The 19,416-nt window shown below is 43.2% G+C and overlaps 1 protein-coding gene across 1 annotated transcript in view; it reads left to right on the top strand.

Annotated features, from left to right (window-relative positions):
* Positions 1-19,416, top strand: part of NCAM2 (neural cell adhesion molecule 2) — a 586,807-nt gene that overhangs the window by 420,469 nt on the left and 146,922 nt on the right. The window contains exons 9-10 of the mRNA XM_075063719.1: positions 12,922-13,109; positions 17,662-17,758. Coding sequence (XP_074919820.1) covers positions 12,922-13,109; positions 17,662-17,758 — 285 coding nt within the window. The remainder of the gene's footprint in view (positions 1-12,921; positions 13,110-17,661; positions 17,759-19,416) is intronic.

Genomic DNA, 19,416 nt, shown 5'->3' on the forward strand with positions numbered 1-19,416 from the left:
TTAATTTTGTTTTGATAGTTTTTGTATATATCGGCTTGCATTTATTCATGGTTGGAGATTGAGCAGTAGATCGGAAGGTGATTTACTCAGGTGAGGTAGCATAGATTTCAGGTTTCAGTTTTCCTTTTAAAGCGAGCTGCTTTATTTAACAGGGAGTGACAAGAGATGTGGTTCTCAGGCCTTTGAGTTTACTGTCAGTTAAGCAGGATCCTCATCTGACTGTCAAAGTTTGTATACTGAGTATTATACTAGGTTATCCTCTTAAGATTTTAAGTCAGAGTATGGTACTTATATGTAAATCTTAAGGCAGTTTTGGCCTGAAGATATTTATATGACGGATGGAAGAGGCCAAGGAGTTTATATTTGTTTTATTATTAACGGATTGGTGAACGAAAGCTTGCTTTAGGAAGCTGCTGATTCCTTGAATTTATGATTGAAATGTTCGACTCTACAGCACTACACCGGTGCATGGGCGATTGAGATAATGGGCCTGATTAGAGAGAGTCTGGAGGGGTGGTAACTAAAAACTGGCACTTCTCGCAGCCCAGGCTATCTTTGCTACCCTAATTTGTAGCGTGACTGTATCAGACCAAAGCAGATGGTGCATATTATTCCCACGTAATGTGCACAAATGCGCAAGCATCATGGCATTTACATGTGCTATGAATAGAAATTGCAATATTTCTAGACTTTGAAGGTCAGAAGGGCATTATGACTAATAGATGACTGCTCAATGCAGGCACGAGATCCCCACCCTATACTCAACCTGTGTCTGAGCATTTTAAATCTCAAATCATGGTGTAAAGAACTCAACGGTGCTAGAATATCCGAGAAGTGACGTGCCAAAACGAGCGGGAAGTGCAAACCAGGCCTCTTGCCATTCTGCACCTGGAGGAAATTCTTTTGACCTATGGGATAGTACCCTGAATTTGTTGGCAAGGATCACCAGCCGGACACCAGGAAGCATTCTCTGTATAATGGGATTCCCAATATCTAACTCTACAAGCCAGGGTATTTACTGGCTATAGTCAAACCCAATTATTTGCCAAATTAGGCGTCATTATACCTCCCTTCATACAATTATAACGCATGTCTTGAAGCCCATATATATCGTTGCCCCAACTCTTCCTGGAAGCTGTTCGAACTTCCTCTACTGTAGGTAGAATACCGTATTGTCTCAATTTTAGTGTAAAGCTTCTATCCATTGTTCTTGTGTCCACATTCGGTATAAGCTTAAATTTCTTTCCTCTTCTCGGTATTATATCCCTTTATTATTTCCGCTTATCCATAACAATTTGCGTATACTTGGCACACTCCCAGTCTTCTTTGGTATAGCTAACTAACAAGCTTTTGAGTTCCTTTCTATAGAGCGTTTTTCCATCCTTCAGCTCCCTGTCTAGCCCTTCTCTGACCTGGTCTGCTTTGAATTCATCCTCCTAAACATGGGAGACCGAATACACACACTATGCAGATGAGGTTCATCGGTGCCTTGTATAACAGTACTAACACCACCTTATCTTTACTGGAAATCTCGCTCTGATTCATCCAAGACCGCTTAGCTTTTTTCATGGCCTATACATGGCGGTCACATCAATATCTGTGTACTAATACTACTGGAGTCCTTCTCTGCTGTTACTTCAAACTGATGCCTCTCAGCTTATAACAAATAGTTCTTGTTGTTATCCCTAAATGCATGACCTTGCACTTTCACTATTAAACTTCATCCTTGAATTTCTCCACTTTACAAGGTAGCCGCGACTTCCTGTATGATATCCTGGTCCTCTTTGTATTGGCATACCCAGCTTTGTCATCCGCAAACTTTATTAGACAATTCCCACTTTTTGTTGTCCAAGGTCAGTATAAAGGTTAAATAAGATTGGTCCAAACGATCCCTGAGGAACTCACGAGTAACCTCCTCCAGCCTGACATTCCCTTTCAGTACGGCCCATTGTAATCTCCCTTTAACAGTTCTTTATCCACTTTCAATTTCATATTGAGCCCCATCTTTTATTTGCTAATGGTTTACATGGGGAATTGTATCAATGGCTTACTGAAATCGAGTGTATTAGATTCATTGCATTCCTTGTCTAAAAAATCTGTAATTTTCTCAAAGAAGGGATCAGGTTGGTTTGGCAGGATGAACCTTTGTTAAACCATGTTTGTATTTTGTCCAATTGCATTGACCTCAATGTCTTGACTACTTTTGTCCTTCAGTTTTTTTCAAGACCTTGCATACAGATGTCAAACTGACAGGCTTGTAGTGCCGGATCACTTTTTTCCTTTTTAAGTAGGGAACTAGTTAGCCATTTGTATCTCAGTAAACCCTTGGTTTAGTTCATTAAAAATTCTTGCTAATGGACTTGCAATTTCATGTTGCCAGTTCCTTTAATATTCTTTCATGAAGATGATCGTGCCTGATTTCATCCATTACATTTTGAGTTGGGGTCTACTCCATGTGTAATACCTACTTCCATATCCTCGTTCCTATTTGTCATCCTACCATTATCCTAATCTTTCATTAGCCTCAATTACTTGATATTCTGAACTAGTGGACATTAGTGTGAATGCAGAAGGTAGGAGTTGTTCTGTCTCTAGCCAGTACTTTTCCCTTACGATCTGATTGTTTGATTATGATTAATCCGGTGGTGGTGTGTGTGTTTTAATCACTTTTGATCATAATCCCCTGTATGGGAGGTCTTATAAGGAAATGGAGGTTGTAATTTCTGTAGGTACACTCATCTTGGAGACAGAAGACTACAAGGAGGGACATCTATTAACCTCCTAAAAGCAAAGCAAATCCAGGTTTCTGAGACCTACATTATTATTCAATATGTTTTTTAAATGGACTGAATCTTATGTTCAGGGCCTACACTTACGTTTAAGCTGTTATGGGATTTATGGTGCATAGAGAATAGCAGAAAAAATAGAAATAGGACCAATGTCCCTCAACAATGTTGTTTCTGATCAACCAGCTCAAACTGTTAAGGACTGCTATAATGAGGACTGAATATCAATTGATGTCTATGGATCTAGGCAGTGAAGTGACGGGGGTGCAGCAAGGAGTTTGAGAGGGTTGACAGAGGAGGCTCACATGGTTAGGAAGACTTGCAACAACTGTGCCAGGACTCTCTTCTGTCTCCTCACCTGGCCTGTAGCCGGTGTGAGCATGGATGCTTCTACCCAGCTCCTGGTGGTTTTGCAAGGCTGTGTTTGGCAATTCCACTTATGATACAGGCTGGGGTACCATCCAATGTGAATGTTGCCTGCTGGTGAAATCTTTTCTACAGCAGGTGGGGGAGCTACAGGAGGAGGTGGCTAGGTTGGAGAGATCCAAATCCAAGAACAATTCTGGAGGTGTCCATGTGGAGACAGCGGAGTAGCTGTCCACAACACACGGAATGCTGAACACCACTGGTGGGGGGATAGGCACAGGTGGACACTGGTGCTGGTTACTGTTGGCAGCGGTAGTGCACCCCTTGCCCCAAATCCTGCGTCAGGTAATAGGTAACCGTTATGCTCTTCTTGATACGGAGAGAAGAGATATCCCCTACAGCAGAGGAGAAGCCTATACCCCTAAGGCTGGGAGGTCTGCTGCCACCACTGCAATAGGAACGTAGGGTAGTGGTGGTTGGAGACTCTCTGGAGGGGGATGGAGGCAACCATCTCTCGCGCCTGACATTTCATCTGGGAGTATGCTTGCTGCGGTTCCGTAGTCCAAGTGTTGCGATTGATCAAGGGATATCCAGCCCTCTGACTACTACTCTCCATGCTACTCTCCATGTGGGCACAAATGTACTGCAAGGTGTGCACTGAGCAGTCAAGAGTGCACTGGCTCTGGGGTATGGGTTGAAGAGGTTGGAATGCAGGTGGTTATTCTCTCAATTTTCTTGTAAATAGTGGCCTAGGTCAGGAGGGTGATCATGGAGTGAGATGCCTAGGGCTGCGAAGATGGGTCGCCCAGGAGGGTTTGGCTTCTCGAGCCCTGCGGATCTATTTACAGGAAGGACTGCTGGCAGAGATGCTCTTTCACTTGTTCGAGGAGGGGAAGACCCTATTGGACCAGACTGGCTAACCTAGTTGGGTGGGCTTTTATAGGTTGATGGGGCAGGTGAGCAAAGCCCAACAGGCTAAATATAGGGACGATGGAGCCCTGGAGCATGGTAGAAAATAGGACGGGAGCAGGCCTATGGCAAGGAGAGAAAGGGGGTCAGGCAAGGGGGAGGAGGTCAAGATCCAAATCGTATATCTTAAGATGCTATATAAATGTGAGAGTATGGGCGGTATAATAGCGACGACATGGAAATGTCTATAATACATCAACTATGACATTGTTGGCATCACTGAACTTTGTTGTGGGATATATACATATGATTGGCAATTGGTTTGGTATGATGGGTTAAGTGCCTAGGAAGCGGTAGTTGCGGAGAAAAAGGGGAGGAGGTTGTCCTTACATATTAAATTAAACATTTGGACTCGGGTGGGAGATGGACTAGGAGCGGAACGTGTTGAGAGTTCTGGGGTTATGGCTAAAAGGGATAAAAACAAGGGGTGATATATGGCTAGGTGTTTATACAGGCACCCTACGGTGGAGAGCTGCAGTATCATTTGTGCCCACATGGATGAGTAGCATGGGGTAGTAGTCAGAGGGCTGGATAATCCTTGACAATGCCTCTGTAACATCTTGGATACGGGACCCCGGCAGGCAGCATACCTCCCGAGATGAAATGTCAGGGCGAGAGATGTGTGCCTCCATCCCCCTCAGAGAGTCTCCAACCACCACTACCCTACGTTTCCTATTTGCAGTGGTGGCAGCAGACCTCCCAGCCTTAGGGGTATGAGGCTTCTCCTCTGCTGTAGGGGGTGATTCCTTCTCTCCTGTATCAAGAAGAGCATAACGGTTACCTATTACCACGGCAGGAGGATTTGGGGCAAGGGTGGTGCACTACCTGCTGCCAGAAGTAACCAGCAGCCAGTGTCCACCCTGTGCTATCTCCTCCTCCACCAGTGGTGTGTCAGCAGTCCTGTGTGTTGGGACAGCTACCTCAGCTGTCTCCACATGGACACTCTCCAGGAATTGTTCTTGGATTTGGATGCTCCTCAACCTAGCCACCTCCTCCTGTAGCTCCCCCAACCTGCTGTAGGAGAGATTTCACCAGCAGGCACATTTCACATTGGATGGTACCCCCAGCCTGGATATCAGTAAGTGGGAATTGCAAATCACAGTCTCTGCAAAACCTCACCAGGATCTGGGTAGAAGCATCCATGCTCAGGCACTCTGGCTACAGGCGCAGGTGGAGGAGACAGAAGTAGTCCTGGCACAGGTGTTGCAAGTCTTCCTAACCATTGTAGGCCTCCTTCTGTCAAACTCCCTCTCAAACTCCCTTGTCTGCAGCCCCCTGTCCACTTCACTTGTCCTAGATCCATAGACATCAATTGATTTCAGTCCTCATTATAGCAGTCCTTAACAGTTTGAGCTGTTGATTTCAGAAGCAACATTGTTTGAGGGACATTTGGTCCTATTTCTGATTTGTTTCTGCTATTCTCTATGGCACCATATTCCCATAACAGCTTAAACGTAAGTGTATGTGCCCTGAACATAAGATTCAGTCCATTTTTAAAAACATAATTGAATAAATAATGTAGGTCTCAGAAACCTGGATTTGTCTTTGCTTTTAGGAGGTTAATAGATGTCTCCCCTGGTAGTCTTCTGTTCTCCAAGATGAGTGTACCTACAGAAATTCACAACCTCCTCATTTGCCTTATAAGACCTCCCATACAGGGGATGTGATTTGATCAAAAGTGAGTTAGAAACAGCACACACCACCAGCCTGGATTATATCATTATCAAAAATCAGATCGTAAGGGGGAAAAGTTACTGCTGATGAGACAGAACAACTCGCTACCTTCTGCATTCACACTAATGTCCACTAGTTCAGGAATATCAAGTAATTGAGGCTAATGAAGAGTTTAGGGATAATGGTAGGATGACAAATAGGAACGAGGATATGGAAGTAGGTATTACCACATCTGAGGTAGACGCCAAACTCAAACAGCTTAATGGGATGAAATCAGGGCCCAGATCATCTTCATGAAAGAATATTAAAGGAACTGGCACATGAAATTGCAAGTCCATTAGCAAGAATTTTTAATGAATCTGTAAACTCAAGGGTTGTACTGTATGACTGGAAAATTGCTAACATAGTTCCTATCTTTAAGAAATGGGAAAAAAGTGATCCGGGCAACTACAAGCCTGTCAGTTTGACATCTGTAGTATGCAAGGTCTTGGAAAAAAATCTGAAGGACAAAAGTAGTCAAGGACATTGAGGTCAATGGCAATTGGGGACAAAATACAACATGTTTACAAAAGGTCGATCCTGCCAAACCAACCTGATCTCCCTTCTTTGAGAAGAATTACAGATTTTTTAGACAAGAATTGCAATGAATCTAATTTACCCTCGATTTCAGTAAGCCATTTGATACAATTCCCCATGTGGAACATTAGCTAAATTGAAAGATGGGGCTCAAATGAAATTGAAAGTGGATAAAGAACTGGTTAAAGGGAGATTACAATGGGCCGTACTGAAAGGTGAATTGTCAGGCTGGAGGAGGTTACTCGTGGAGTTCTCAGGGATCGGTTTGGACCAATCTTATTTAACCTTTTATTACTGACCTTGGACACAAAAAGTGGGAATGTTGCTAATAAAGTTTGCGGATGACAAAGCTGGGAGTATTGCCAATACAGAGAAGGACCAGGATATCATACAGGAGGTCGCTGACCTTGTAAAGTGAGTAAATATCAAGGATGAAGTTTAATAGTGAAAGTGCAAGGTCATGCATTTAGGATTAACAACAAGAACTATTGTTATAAGCTGAGAGGCATCAGTTGGAAGTAACAGCAGAAGAAGGACCTCACAGTATTAGTTGATCACAGGATGATTGTGAGCCGCCATTGTGATATGGCCATGAAAAAAGCTAATGCGGTCTTGGGATGAATCAGGCGAGGTATTTCCAGTAAAGATAAGGTGGTGTTAGTACTGTTATACAAGGCACTGAATGAGACCTTCATCCCTGGCATAGTGTGTGTTAGTTCTGGTCTCCCATGTTTAGGAAGGATGAATTCAAAGCAGACCAGGTTCAGAGAAGGGCTACTAGGCTGATCTGAGGAATGGAAACCTCTCATATCCTCCCCCATCCATGTCACATTTCCCCTCCTACCCCTCCCTCCCAGGCTTGCTTGGGAGGGAGGGGGGAGAAGCGGAGCATTCAGGGGAGGCGGTGGATGTGAGCTGGGTCGGGGGGGGAGCAGTTCCTCTGCCCCTCCCCAGGGTTACTTCCTGTGGCCCTCCCTGTGCCCTCCACTGCCTCAGCTCACCTCCGCTCCGCCTGCTCCCCTGAGCACACCGCTGCCGCTCTGCTTCTCCCCCCTCCCTCCCAGGCTTGCTGCAAAACAACTGATTTGCACAACAAGCCTGGGAGGGAAGAGGGAGAAGTGGAGCAGTGGTGCGCTCAGGGGAGCAGGTGGCAGTGGAGCAGAGGTGAGCTGGCAGGGGGAGCGGTTCTTCTGTCCTCCCCCCAGGTTACTTCCTGCAGCCCTCCCCATGCCCCCCACCACCGAAGCTCACCTCCGCTTAGGGCCGGCTCCTGGCTTTTTGTGCCCCAAGCAAAACAAAAAAAAACCACACAAAAAAAGGAGCCAGAGTGCTGCCCCTTGGAAAGCACATGCTTGGAGTGCTGTTGCCTAGAGCTGGCCGTGTTCACAAAAGCAAATGTGCAAGGAATTTGCAGATATGCATTTCAAAAAAACATAGTTAAACCATTCCTGAGGCTAGACTTCAGCATTCGTTTCAGTATTCATGCTTTGTTCTGGTCTCAAAGCTCCTAACACTACCTTTAATTTTCTGATGTAAATATAAACTGATTGTTTTAGTCTTTTCACAGACTTACAATTTTCCCTCCTGATCCACCATTTTCTAATAGCGTAATACATGTTAGTGTTGATTTCAGGTAATTTCACCCACATTTAGTCAAGCTACACTCTTGTGAAGGAGACTTCAAGCACACATGCAGAAGATATGTGGATGTACCATCTCTGCTTTTTCAGTAGGGTGACAAGTAATACTTGAAGATCCAATCATACCCCATTGGATTACTGTAGTGTTTAGAGACCTCAGTCAAGAATGGAGCCCTGTTGTGCTAGGTGCTGTACATATACATAGGAAAAAGGCTATTCTTGCTCCAATGATCTTACAATCTAAAGATAAATCTAAACCTCAACAGAAAAAGGATGGGGGACAGGTATAGTAAATGTCCAATTTTAGACACCAGGAACTAAGAGTGTAAGTGACTTGCTGAAGGTCACATATGAAGTCTTTGACAGACAGGCACTGAATCCAGTGCTCATAGGTTTCAGTTCAGTTGTAAACACAAGACCATCTTCTCCCACTCAATTAGTTATACAGGCTGTAACCTGATCTATAGATTATGAGTAAAAAATCCCAGTTATCACTTTGAGGGTTGATAGGTTTTTGTCCCAAGATCAGGCTCAGTATTATTGAAAATTATATAGTTGGTAACCCTGATGTGCACAGTGAAACACTCACTGTAGGAACTCTTATTTAGAAATAGATATTTTATTAATACATTTATCAAAGTCACACACACTCTAACTCAGTAAGGTAGAATAGAGATAGTACAGAAAGTACATCTGAACATCCATACTCACCATCCCTTGCAGAACAACCTGAAGTGTTGGCCAATATCTTCACCATCACTTTCCTCATCTTCACCGGTAGCCACCATTCTGGCCCTTCTTAAGGGCTCCCCTATTGCCCTGGGATGACACTTTTATATGTTACACTGACGTTACCATGTCTAATGCATATTTAATAGGAGTTTCTCCCCCTTTCCTTATTTGTATTTCCTGCCCTTACCAATGTTAAGGTGTCCTTCTAGAGATTAGTGCATCTATGATTTCACCTCCATCATCATATATGTCAGTTTGTTGCCATGGCACTGTTGCAGTCAGATGTTCCATCCAAAACCTTCCAGAAGCTGGTGTCAGTTTATGTTCTGTGGATATGTCATTATGGAAAAAATTCCCCCTATACTGTACTTCCTGTTCCCCAAAACTAAGTTTGTCTACCCAAAGTTCCTAGGCCTCAAGCCTCATGCTAACTGCTGAAGCCAATGTCTTACAGGATACCAGCCTGTAGGTTCCTTGTATTACTGCTGAATATAATAAAACAGAATATAATGGAAAGCAGAATATAATAGAGGGAAGCTGGCCCACTGGGTTACAAGCCGGTTAACAACTCTTTACATATATAAACAGAGCCATATTTCAGACATTCAGTTTCCAGAAATGATGCTACTATGTGATCAGCTGCTAGAATATTTGTTCTCAGTGGACATATGTTCTTCTTTTCTTCCAAAATGAAAACAACTAAAAGTTTTAATTGTGACTTTGATTAACACACTGAATATTTTCTTTAATATCCCTAAAATTTTGAAAAAAGTGTGATTAAAATATTTACTAGCAACAACGAGATTAAAATTCCTCCAACCCCTTCAGATGGATAGGGATTACCTACAGCAGCAGAAGATGGATTAGGGATGCATAAGCTTCCTTTAATTCAGGTAGGGACCACTGGATGCCTGGTTTGCCATGACGAACACTAAGATTATGTCTATACTTGGAGAAAGGGGTGTGACTGAAGCAACACACTCCGTCTCTCAGCTAGCACGCTAAAAATAGTAGTGAAGCCACAGCAACATAGATTCCAGGTCCAGAAGAGACCATTGTGATCATTTAGTCTGCCCTTCTGTATAAGCTAGAACTTTCTCACAATGTTCTTAGAGCATGTCTTTTAGAAAAAACATCCAAACTTGATTTCAACATTGTTAGTGATGGTGAAGCCACCACAACCCTTGGTAAACTGTTGCAATGGTTAATTTCTTTTAAAATTGTACACCTAATTTCTAGTCTGAATTTGTCTAACTTCAACTTCCAGTCATTGGATCACTGCATAGGTAGTGGCAAACAGCAGTCTAAGAACAAACCCTGTGCATGCATGGACCCTGTACATATTTAATCAGAGGTGGCTAGTCCGTGCCATCACTCGCCAATACCCATGCTACTATACCTACAATACTGTTTCTAGGGCATTGGCTGTATGAGCGCAAGCACAAGTATGTCTTCGGGAGCTGGGAATCACACATGGCCTAAGTGGGAGGAGACAGGACTGCAGTGGTCATATCACAATCTGCCAATTCCCTGTTGGTTGTCAACATGGCGACTAGATAGGCATGCATGCTCCCCATCTGGCCACCTGCTTAGTGTGGCAGTTTTAAAGGCATGTATGCAGCAGAAGTGCAGCCTTCTTTTGTCCTGCCCCTTCCCTTAAGGTTTTCTTAAAGGACTAGGATTAAAATCATCCTAACTAAATACAAGGATACTGATCATCAGGATTCAAGATAGATTGGGTAGTAGGTAATACATGTCACTGTATCTAACCTCAGGTTTTACAAATGCTTTCCTGTGTTGCTTTGGACTTTCCTTTGTGTCATAACTTACCCTAGGTCAGCCACTTTAGACCACAGGTAAGAGAGGGATTCCAAAAAGCTGACCATAAGGGGTTGATGCAAGTTTTGCCATGTGCGATGAGGGCTTATGCTCTCAGTACAACAACTGGGCTGCTTTCATAATATACATAAACATTTGGGCTGCTGATCCCTAGTGCACTTTATTATACCAGATGTGTCTTCAGTTTCTTTCCAGTTGTAGGTCTGGAGACTGGGACAGGCCCTCCATTGCCTTTGTGAGATTTAGCTTTCATGAGCTTCTTGTTACTGGCCATTAATTGTTCATCATTTCCTGGCCATAATGAAGCTGCAGCCAATATCAGTATTTTTTTTCTCTAAATTAAATATGCAGTTTGTCAAGTCAGAGCTCAGAAGGATTCAAATATGGAATAGAGTTATTGAGAGCAGCAAATACTTTTAGAAAGATAAGCTAGGGCATCATCTAATTGCCAGATGAGAATTCTTCTAAAATAAGATCCAGAATCCAACATGAACATAAGAATGTCATATTGAGTGAGACCAAAGGTCCATCAAGCCTAATATCCTGTGTTTCAACAGTGGTCAGTACCAGATACTGCAGAGTGAATGAACAGAACAAGGCAATTTATATATCCCCTCTCATCCAGTCCCAGCTTCTGTCAGTCAGTGGTTCAGGGACACCTAGAGTATGGGGATACATCTTCACTAATAGCCATTGGACCTATCCTCCAAGAACTTATCTAATTCTTTTGGCCTTCACAACATTCCCTAGGAACGAGTTCCACAGGTCGACTGTGCACTGTGTGAAGAACTGCTTCCTTATATTTATTTTGACCCCTCTGACTATTAATTTCATTGGGTGATCCCTGATTCTTTTGTGAGAATGGGTAAATAAGACTTCCTTATTCACTTTTGCCACACTATTCGTGATTTTATAGACATCTATGACATTTCCTCTTAGTTGTCTCTTTTCTAAGATGACTAGTCCCAGTCCTTTTAATTTCTCCTTCTGTGGAAGCTACTCTAGCCCTCTGATCTTTTATTTTTTCCCATTCTCTTCAACTTCTCGAGTTCATATATAGATAGATTCATACAGATATATAGATAAGACAACCAGAATGACTGCCCTGCACTGAAAGTGGGGTGGGGGGAGCGTTGTCCAGGCTTGCTTGAGGAAGACAGTAGTGCTTTATTGTGAACAGGGGTAGGGAGGGAGAACAACATCAGAAACTGCTGCAAAAAGGTGGTGTTGGTCAGCTTTGCAGCACTGACTCACCCCCCTTGGAATGTAAGAGTGGGGGTCTTTAAAGGTGTAAGCTCGGGCACTGGAAACCCCGTTCTCCCTGCAGCAGGCAAGGCAGCACCCCTTCTCCCTCCCTCCCTTAAGGTGTGATTATCAGGTGGGTTTGAACCTGCTGTGGGCATTGTGTTATTCACTCCTTTTTAAGGGAGCTGGGAAGGAATTTTTTCCCTCACCACCATATTGGCTTCGGTGGAATGGGGTTTTTTCACCTTCCCCACAGTGGGTGTTAGGGAAGACCTATTATGGTGAGCACAAGAGGCGTGGTAGGCTATATGCCACCACGTATTTGGTAAGTGTGGGGTGGATGTCCAGTGCAGGTACTCCATTGGGAAGCCATCCAGTGACCAGATAAATCGCCTGGTAAAGGACTTAAAAAGATGGTGCTGGTTAAATGAACGGAATCTTGCGGGGTTTGGGCTGCAATGGTTGGAACGGCATAGAGCCAAACCTCCTTTCTTATCGTCCATCTTACCCCTTGTACAGGGGAGAGGAGGGTGGATGGTAAGGTCCCAACAATGGATTTGCTGGAGGGACCTGGATGAAAAAAAAAGGGGGAGCTGGTGAAAACCTTCCAAGTTAATTATAAAACAAACAGGGTTTACCTGCGCTGTACACGTTTATCTGCCAGGTAGTCCCAGTCATCTAATAGTAAAGCTGAAGCCTGACTAAATCCATATTAAGTGTCTCCTACCCTTCTTTAGTATAGCTGGACAACTCCACGCAGAATTCAAGGTCTCAGCATACAATGGATTTGTATAATGGCATTATGGTATTTTCTGTTTTATTATCTATTCCTTTACTAATGGTTCCTAAAATTCTGTTAGCTTTTTTGACTGCCAGTACACATTGATGAGATGATTTCAGAGAACTATCCAAAATGACTACATGAGAAACTCAGATGAAAACTGACATTGTAGCAGTCCATGTTAAGAAGTGACACATTTGTAAATTCAAATTTCCATGATAACCTTAGTAGTATATACTTGAATAAAAATGTGTTGCATATTTTATGGAAACAGAGAGAGATAACATATTTGTTTAATACTCTTTTTTTGCAGATGCTCCAACATTTGTGTCAAATCAAACCTTGTATTATTCTTGGGAAGGCAATCCTATCAATATAAGTTGTGAAGTACTATCTAATCCTATAGCTTCAGTTCACTGGAGAAGAGGAAAATTAGTTTTACCTGCAAAAAATACTACCCATTTAAAGACTTACAGTGCAGGAAGAAAGCTGATATTAGAGGTAAGGCTTTAAATGTAAATTAGAAAACTACATTTATCAGTTGGTAGTCATTTAATTTCTTCACCGGTCAGAAATTATTACTGGGATTGTGTAAAACACTTACAGATCAGATCTGTGATGTAATGAAGAAAAAAAATCGTATGAGCTATATATCTCCATATTCCTTGAGATCAGCTAGAAAGAAATCCTTGGTTCCAGTCAATTGTCTTGCCTTCAGTTCACCACTCTCAGTGAACATTTATATAATCTGAGTTGTTTGCAAAGTAGTAAATAAAACATGAATATTTAAAAAATAGTAAAACTGATTCAGTACATTGATATTATCAATGATTTAGTGCCTGCATGAAAAGATTTTGGACATTTCAGTCCAGCTCAAGGCAGACATGTATATGCAGTACAAAATTAATTGGCTTTCTTGTTGGCAGTCTCCATAACAAGGCTGTTGTATAGAGACTAAAGTCCTTTCTTATCTCTTAGAGCCAGTCCCAATAAGTCAGGAACAAACTACGTTGTCTGGCACACATGAGGAAAAACAAGATGTCAAGGATGGGATTTAATTAGGCCCCAACAACTTTATTAACTTACTTCATCTGCGAACTATTTTGCAATAACTCATACAGTGCAGGTCATAATTCCTTCCTTTATCATTTTCACCTAGGGCAGGGCTGATGACAGCCCCTTCCCACTCAACAGCTGGTCCCTAGCCCACTGCTTGGACTCCAGCACTCTCTCCTCGTATGAGGTTCAGGAGGTGAGATTGTATTCTCACTCTACCAGACAATAGGAGTCTGGGTCCTTTTTCCTGCCTCTGTTAGGGGATGCCTTTCCCTAAGTCCATTTCCAGTTCTGGTTTATCAGGGAACTTGACCCCAGTGAAGTTAGTAAATATGGAAATACAAGTTATATCTCATAACACCAATGGGAGTTTTGCTTAAAAGAGGAGGTCAGGATTGAGCCCCTACATTATACATAAGTGATAGAGATCAAACCTCAATATTCATACAAATTTTAATGTCACAACTTCTGTTAAAAGAATGGCCACTAAGGGCATGTCTATATGGAGAGGTGATATATAGCAAGCGGTGGTGTACATCTACAGGGCTCTAGCATGCCACATGCTACCTGGCCATTTGGACACTGCTACCACACACTAAAAGTTCCATAGTGCTCTTTGACCCATTGATGTTTGAAACAACAGTAGGTCAAAGTGTTCAGTGGAACTTTTAATGCACCTTCGCTATCTCCACGCTGCAATTTATGATGTTACTGCTAGGATACCCCAGCTTGTCATGCACTAACTCTCCATATGGACAAGTTCTAAGTATCTAGTGTTTTAGATCAGGGGTTCTCAGGACAAATTTGGTGGCCTCATAGTGAAGCCACGAACTCTTGCTGGTAAATGCTCTCTTTTTCCTAAATACTTAATTAGCTACAGGGAAAATAAATACTTGTCCAAACCATTGTAACTGATTTAGTGCTAGCCAAGAAGTCTGTTGGGAAAAAGGATGCTGCCTCACTACCCCAGGGCTGAACCCAAAGCCTGAGCCCCCCTGGAAAAGTGGAGAATTCACTGGCTACTTGGTCCTCCCACATTGGAAGAGGAAGATCAAGGACTGGGTAGGTCCCTTGCTCAGTGAGGAGAGAGAAACAGTAACAGGAAACTTGGAAATGGAAGAGATGCTTAATGACTTCTTTGTTTCAGTCTTCATTGAGAAGTCTGAAGGAATGCCTAACATAGTGAATGCTTATGGGAAGGAGTAGGTTTAGAAGATAAAATAAAAAAAGAACAAGTTAAAAATCACTTAGAAAAGTTAGATGACTGCAAGTCACCAGGGCCTGATGAAATGCATCCTAGAATACTCAAGGAGTTAATAGAGGAGGTATCTGAGCCTCTAGCTATTATCTTTGGAAAGTCATGGGAGACGGGAGAGATTCCAGAAGACTGGAAAAGGGCAAATATAGTGCCCATCTATAAAAAGGGAAATAAAAACAACCCAGGAAACTACAGACCAGTTAGTTTAACTTCTGTGCCAGGGAAGATAATGGAGCAAGTAATTAAAGAAATCATCTGCAAACACTTGGAAGGTGGTAAGGTGATAGGGAATAGCCAGCATGGATTTGTAAAGAACAAATCATGTCAAACCAATCTGATAGCTTTCTTTGATAGGATAACGAGTCTTGTGGATAAGGGAGAAGCGGTGGATGTGGTATACCTAGACTTTAGTAAGGCATTTGATACGGTCTCGCATGATATCCTTATCGATAAACTAGGCAAATACAATTTAGATGGGGCTACTATAAGGTGGGTGCATAACTGGCTGGATAACCGTACTCAGAGAGTAGTTATTAATGGCTCCCAATCCTGCTGGAAAGGTATAACAAGTGGGGTTCCGCAGGGGTCTGTTTTGGGACCGGCTCTGTTCAATATCTTCATCAACGACTTAGATGTTGGCATAGAAAGTACGCTTATTAAGTTTGCAGACGATACCAAACTGGGAGGGATTGCAACTGCTTTGGAGGACAGGGTCAAAATTCAAAATGATCTGGACAAATTGGAGAAATGGTCTGAGGTAAACCGGATGAAGTTCAATAAAGACAAATGCAAAGTGCTCCACTTAGGAAGGAACAATCAGTTTCACACATACAGAATGGGAAGAGACTGTCTAGGAAGGAGTATGGCAGAAAGAGATCTAGGGGTGATAGTGGACCACAAGCTAAATATGAGTCAACAGTGTGATACTGTTGCAAAAAAAGCAAACGTGATTCTGGGATGCATTAACAGGTGTGTTGTAAACAAGACACGAGAAGTCATTCTTCCGCTCTACTCTGCGCTGGTTAGGCCTCAACTGGAGTATTGTGTCCAGTTCTGGGCACCGCATTTCAAGAAAGATGTGGAGAAATTGGAGAGGGTCCAGAGAAGAGCAACAAGAATGATTAAAGGTCTTGAGAACATGACCTATGAAGGAAGGCTGAAAGAATTGGGTTTATTTAGTTTGGAAAAGAGAAGACTGAGAGGGGACATGATAGCAGTTTTCAGGTATCTCAAAGGGTGTCATCAGGAGGAGGGAGAAAACTTGTTCACCTTAGCCTCTAATGATAGAACAAGAAGCAATGGGCTTAAACTGCAGCAAGGGAGATTTAGGTTGGACATTAGGAAAAAGTTCCTAACTGTCAGGGTAGTTAAACACTGGAATAAATTGCCTAGGGAGGTTGTGGAATCTCCATCTCTGGAGATATTTAAGAGTAGGTTAGATAAATGTCTATCAGGGATGGTCTAGACAGTATTTGGTCCTGCCATGAGGGCAGGGGACTGGACTCGATGATCTCTCAAGGTCCCTTCCAGTCCTAGAGTCTATGAATCTATTAATTGTGCCCCAGGTGTCTCCATAGCAACCAATACCAAGGTGGTGCATCCAGGGCCGGTGCTACTATTTAGGCGACCTAGGCAATGGCCTAGGGTGCCAGAATTTTTGGGGGGGCGCTATTTTACCGGGGGGGCCACACACGGGTCCGGTGGACCTACCGCAGTCGTGCCGGCGGATGGTCCGCTGCTGGAAAGGCTCCGGTGAAACTGCCGCAGTCATTTCGGCGGAAGGTGCGCTGGTCTAAAGGGTCCGGCAGACCTACCGCAGTCATGCCTGTGGCAGGTCCACCGGAGCCTTTAGACCAGCGGACCGCCCGCCGGCATGACTGCGGCAGCTCCACCGGAGCCTTTCCAGCAGCGGACCGTCCGCTGGCACGACTGCTGTAGGTCCACCGGACCTGCGGAGGGCAGCAAAATGGCCGCCCGCCTAGGGCATCAGAAATCCTGGGGCCGCTCCTGGGTGCATCCAAGGGCAACAGGGAGGGAGAGGGGCTGCTGCTTTGCCCTCCCCCCACACCTTCATCACAGCCCAAGAGGCTGTGGCCGCAAGGAAAGCCACGGTAGCCGCATTTGAGAAATGCTGTTTTAAATTAAAGTAGTATTACTCAAAAACATTTGAGGAAATACATTGAACACGTTTCCCTTACCAATTTTTCACAGCCACACTACTTTCCAGTGATCACAGATAAGGCTACGCATACCCTGAATCTTGCAGTGTCCATTTGTGAGGACCCAGACATCCTGGAAGACCAGCTCACCTATCTTTTTCAGCCACCACTTACCCCTAATGTTAGGTTAAATGTTTCTAGAGGGCTTGTAGCCTAGTCCCTTCCTTTTTCCTGAGACAAAGTGGCCTCCTTTGCATATTATGTGCAGAAGGAGGAGTTATGTTGCCTCTAACTTCCCTAGAGGACATTTTCCATTCAGTGTTGAAACTCTGCATTTGAAATATTTCCTCCTATCCTTCTGTTTAGTGAATTTTTTTCCATACAAGCTTTGAAAAAAAGGAGAATTTGTCACAGATCTACCACATTTATGTCACCATTTTGTGCAATATATTTGGCAGGGTAAAATAAGGGGACATCTTAATACTGTTTAAGCAGAATGAATTTAATTTGAGAAGGTCAGTGATATTCTTGTAATTAATCTTTAGAAAATATTTAAAATTTGTTTATGCTTATTTTAAAGATTGCTCCCACATCTGACAATGATTTTGGGCGATATAACTGCACAGCTACTAACAGAATAGGAACAAGACATCAGGAATATACCCTTGGGCAAGCTGGTGAGTATATTGTGTCCAAGTTACTATAACCATACCCTTCTATTTTCAACAGTGTGAAGTACAATTGGACTTTCCTGTTCAGTTAATTCTATTGGAGCCTTTGGAACTGTCTTTTTAGCCCTCAGAAAATATGACAGTGTAGGTAAAACAAACTGGTTCTCACAACATAAGATGTCCCCAAAATTTTTACCCTGAACTTTAAACATTTACTGAAACTTGAGCCAATGCTGTTAACTTTTTAAAAACAATGGGCCTGATTCTTCTTTCACTTACACTGATTTAATGGGGTTATTTGTTTTATGCCAGTGTAAGAAAAGGAAAATCAGGTCCATCTCTTTTATTTCTGCATCCAGTGTTTCCTTCTGAGGGCCAGGATCAGATACTGCAGCAAAGCCTATTTTTAAAGAGATGTTTGCAGATGACACTACACTGGGAGGAGTAATAGAAAAACTGGAGGGTAGGGATAGGATACAGAGGGATCTAGATAAATTAGAGGATTGGGCTGAAAGAAACCCGATGAGGTTCAACAAAGACAAGTGCAGAGTCCTGCACTTAGAACGGAAGAATCCCATGCACTGCTACAGACTGGGGACCGAGTGGCTAGGAAGCAGTTCTGCAGAAAAAGACCTAGGGGTTACAGTGAACAAGAAGCTGGATAGGAGTCGACAGTGTGCCCTTGTTGCCAAGAAGGCTAATGGCATTTTGGGCTATGTAAGTAGGAGCATTGCCAGCAGATCGAGGGATGTGATCATTCCCCTATATTCAACATCGGTGAAGGCTCATCTGGAGTACTGTGTCCAGTTTTGGGCCCCACACTACAAGAAGGATGTGGAAAAATTGGAAAGAGTCCAGTGAAGGGCAACAAAAATGATTAGAGGGCTGGAGCACATGACTTATGAGGAGATGCTGAGGGAACTGGGATTGTTTAGTCTGCAGAAGAGAAGAATGAGGGGGGATTTGATAGCTCCTTTCAGCTACCTGAAAGAGAGTTCCAAAGAGAATGGATCTAGACTGTACTCAGTGGTACCAGATGATAGAACAAGGAGTAATGGTCTCAAGTTGCAGTGGGGGAGGTTTAGGTTGGATATTACGAAAAAAGTATTTACTATGAGGGTGGTAAAGCACTGGAATGAGTTACCTAGGGAAATGGTGGAATCTCCTTCCATAGAGGTTTTTAAGGCCTGGCTTGACAAAACCCTGGCTGGGATGATTTAGTTGGGAATTGGTCCTGCTTTGAGCAGGGGGTTGGACTAGATGACCTCCTGAGGTCCCTTCCAACCCTCATATTATATGATTCTATGTATAGTCCAGGTTTGCCAACTAAAAGTGCAGAATTTCACCTTCATTTTAGATGTCCAGTTAAGTCCATGGGTTGACAGATGTAATTTAAAGCAGGATTTGGCACAAGGATTTAGGATTAAATTCATTCAAGCTGTCTGACTTTTGAGTGCTAATTGAAACACATTCAAAAGTTCTGTTGAAGTTCATCTAGAGCTTTGGTTTCCAAACTTGTTCTGCCACTTGTGCAGGGAAAGCCCCTGGCAGGCCGGGCCGGTTTGTTTATCTGCCGCGTCCGCAGGTTCGGCTGATTGCGGCTCCCAGTGTCCGCAGTTCGCTGCTCCAGGCCAATGGGGGCTGCTGGAAGTGGCGGCCAATGA

This window comes from Chelonoidis abingdonii, chromosome 1, assembly GCF_003597395.2.
Source record: "Chelonoidis abingdonii isolate Lonesome George chromosome 1, CheloAbing_2.0, whole genome shotgun sequence".
In the NCBI taxonomy this organism is placed as follows: Eukaryota; Metazoa; Chordata; order Testudines; family Testudinidae; genus Chelonoidis; species Chelonoidis abingdonii.